The sequence below is a fragment of the Lissotriton helveticus genome, chromosome 5_1, assembly GCF_964261635.1.
Source record: "Lissotriton helveticus chromosome 5_1, aLisHel1.1, whole genome shotgun sequence".
NCBI classification, from domain to species: Eukaryota; Metazoa; Chordata; class Amphibia; order Caudata; family Salamandridae; genus Lissotriton; species Lissotriton helveticus.
Window position 1 is genome coordinate 1,645,040,915 of NC_136065.1, and position 3,038 is coordinate 1,645,043,952.

Here is a 3,038-nt window from a genome sequence, read left to right on the forward strand (position 1 = left end):
TGGAGAGTTCACGTCCATTGAATCCCGGGAATTCGTGTGTGTGGACCATTTCCACTTTTATTTCCAGTCTGTCTTTGAGACTGTTTCTCTGAGGCCCCAAGTCCAGGTGGCTATTAATCTGTTTGATTTATTTGATACATGGTGTAGATAAGCGAGCTTTGCTCTCCCCCAACCATCGAGTTGACCCTCTCCGAATCACATCAAAAGCAGTCAAAGAATTAGGTGACAATAAAAACAATTATTGAGAATAAATAATACCATCCCTGTCCAGTTCCATGTTCTCTCTTTGCGTTTACGGTCTTCGACTTTTAAACATCTAGCTTGATGTTTAGTGCTTCATTCTAGCGGCTGGCCCTTTTGTTGTGTTAAAAGGAGGAGCAGAAGTCCAGGGCGACAACAAAGGTTTTGTTCAGCATCAACTGGGTGCACTTTGGTCACATGTGGACGCCAGGAGTACATGCCCCGTCTCCCTGTTCCACGTTAAGCTATTTACCCAGACGTCTTCCACTCCTCCTGCAGCCCCTGCACTGAGATCAGCCAACGAGCCCGCCCCTGCAGGTGGGAAGAGCGTCCTCGGCTCTGCACACCTCACAATGACTCCTGGGAAACAGAACCCACTGTCGGTTCTGACTTTCTCCCCGCTGAGGAACGGGCGAGTCCTGGCTCAACAGCTTCCGGGACAGGCAGAGGGCTAGGAGCAAGAGAGGAGAAAGCAGTGACTGGCCTTCCAGAGCACCCAGGTAAGGCTCAAGAAGCATACGGTGCTACAGGGAGGAAGGGAATTAGAGAGGGGAAAAGGGAAGGAAGGAAAGGGAGAAGAAAAGAAGAAAGGAGAGAATGAGAGAAAAGGGAATTAAGGAAGGATGAAAGTGAGGAAGGGATGAGGAAAAAGGAAAACAGATATCGACAAACACACATCGGCCATCTACTCAGAGGGGCAGACTGAGGCATCCTTGATAGAAACATGTCTAGTGAGTAGTGACAGACTGGCAGAGAGCTGGCAAGACAGACAGACATACATGGACGGATGGATAGATAGATATACTGATAGAGGAAGAAAATATATACTGAACAATGATTGGATGGGGACAACACATTTCCTGTTTTTGTCCTTGTTTGTTTTGACAGGCCGTTATGAAAAGGGGACCAGCTGGGGAAGGGTTTGCGATAGGATGGAACGCCCGGCTGTGGTCATTGACAATGGAAGTGGATTCTGCCGGTCTGGTTTCGCTGGGAGTGACCAATCCAAATCGGTCATGAAGACCCTGGCTGTGATTCCCATCTTCCAGGGCAGAAAGCAGGACAAACCCTGCCTTGTGAGTGAATCCTCCTCCACCATGGACATCGCTATTGAAAAGCGGCAGCCTATAAGCCATGGCATCATTACCGACTGGGAGGCCATGGAGATCCTGTGGAACCACATCTTTGTCTGCAAGCTGAAGGTCTTCCCAGAAGACCAACCAGTCCTCATGACCGACTCGCCCTCCAGTCCCTCCACCAATAGAGAGAAGATGGCAGAGGTCCTTTTCGAAGCCTTTGGTGTCCCCGCTCTGCAGGTCGCTAACACCGCCCTTCTCACTTTGTGTTCCTATGGGCTCATCAGTGGACTGGTCATTGAAGCTGGAGCTGGTGTTTCCTATACAGCTGCGGTTTGCCAAGGGGAACTTCTGAAGCCGGCCACCTATCGTCTAGATATTGCTGGTCGGGGTATAACCAGATATCTAACCAAGCTCTTACAGGAAGCCAATAACATCCCTTTGAAACTGGAAAAAAAGTTGGTTACTAGTATCAAACAATCCTGCTGTTACGTTTCGCTTGACTTTGAAAAGAACCTGAACTCCAACAAGCGCACCCGCTTAAAGCTGCCGGATGGGGAGCAACTCGTTCTGGGTAGCGAGAGGTTCATCTGCGCCGAGCCCATCTTCAGACCCCAGATGTTAGGGAATGATTCCCCAGGGCTTCACCTCTTGGCCATGAACAGCATCCAGAAGGTGCCAGTAGAGTTTCGAACGGAGGTGCTGGCTCACATTGCCTTCGCAGGGGGCTCCTCTATGTTTCCCGGATTTCCTGAAAGAATCCGTTATGAACTAGTGAAGATGTCCACCCAGGACTATCACTACAGGTTCCTTGCCAGCCCAGAGAGGAAAACGGCAGTCTGGGCTGGTGGCTCCATTATTGCCTCCCTGAGCACTTTCAAGCCAATGTTGATGACCATGAAGGACTACAAGGAGTATGGGGCTTTTCACGTCTATGAGAAATTTATCTAGACTGAGCACTGGCATTATGTAAATACGAGATAGCACAAAGTATACAAATGAAGAAAAAAATTAATAAAGTGCATTTTACATACATAATTTAAAGACTTTTCTTCTCTCACTAGCAAAACAAGGTCCTGGTAATGGAACAATAAAGAAAGAACAAAGATTGCTTAAGAGCCAAAGGCTTCCTTAAGTAGTCCCCGTGTTCGGTCAAAAAGCAATTTAAACTACCTGGTATGTAGATGAACCTCATCACATTAAATGGAATGCTTCACGAGAGAGGTCTGCCTCAGACAACAAACTGCATTTGAAGGAAAGATGCAGCGAATGATCAGAACGCCTGAGATCAAATGAAAGCCTGTCTAAAGAGTTTAGTCTTCAGGAGATTTCAGAGCAGGAGGTGGTCATGGTCTGCTCTGGGCTCTTGATTCAAGGTGTTTCAGAGCTGAAGGCCATGGGCACCCAGAGATCTTCCTCCATGTTTTTGTCATTTGACGGTTCATTGCTGGGTAAGTAGCAGGCTTGTTGATTAAAGATTGTAATATATGTGGAGGCTTTGGAGGTAGCCGCATGCTTCCTTCCCACACATCTTGTGGCTAGTGCAAATAATATTGAATTTAATCCTGGTTTATGTTGGTAGCCAGTGGAGCTCCTTTGCGATTGGTTATGCATAGTTGGGATCCAGATTTAGAGGCAGGGTGTGACGGGCTGTTTTCTGAGCTCACTATAAATTATATTCCACAAAAAAACAGCGACCCATACATAGGGCTTTTGCAAATT

General features: G+C 47.4%; 1 protein-coding gene across 1 annotated transcript; it reads left to right on the top strand.

The window, feature by feature from the left end:
* Positions 1–642: 642 nt before the first annotated feature.
* Positions 643–2,267, top strand: LOC144752747 (beta-actin-like protein 2). Its single transcript, XM_078640604.1, has 2 exons — positions 643–740; positions 1,129–2,267. The coding sequence occupies exon 2, from the start codon at positions 1,173–1,175 to the stop codon at positions 2,265–2,267; it is 1,095 nt and encodes a 364-aa protein (XP_078496730.1). The 5' UTR covers positions 643–740; positions 1,129–1,172.
* The last annotated feature ends 771 nt before the right edge of the window (positions 2,268–3,038 follow it).

Excerpts from the sequence above, each read along its gene's own strand:
- LOC144752747 (XM_078640604.1), top strand. The coding sequence starts at position 1,173 with ATGGAACGCCCGGCTGTGGTCATTGACAATGGAAGTGGATTCTGCCGG.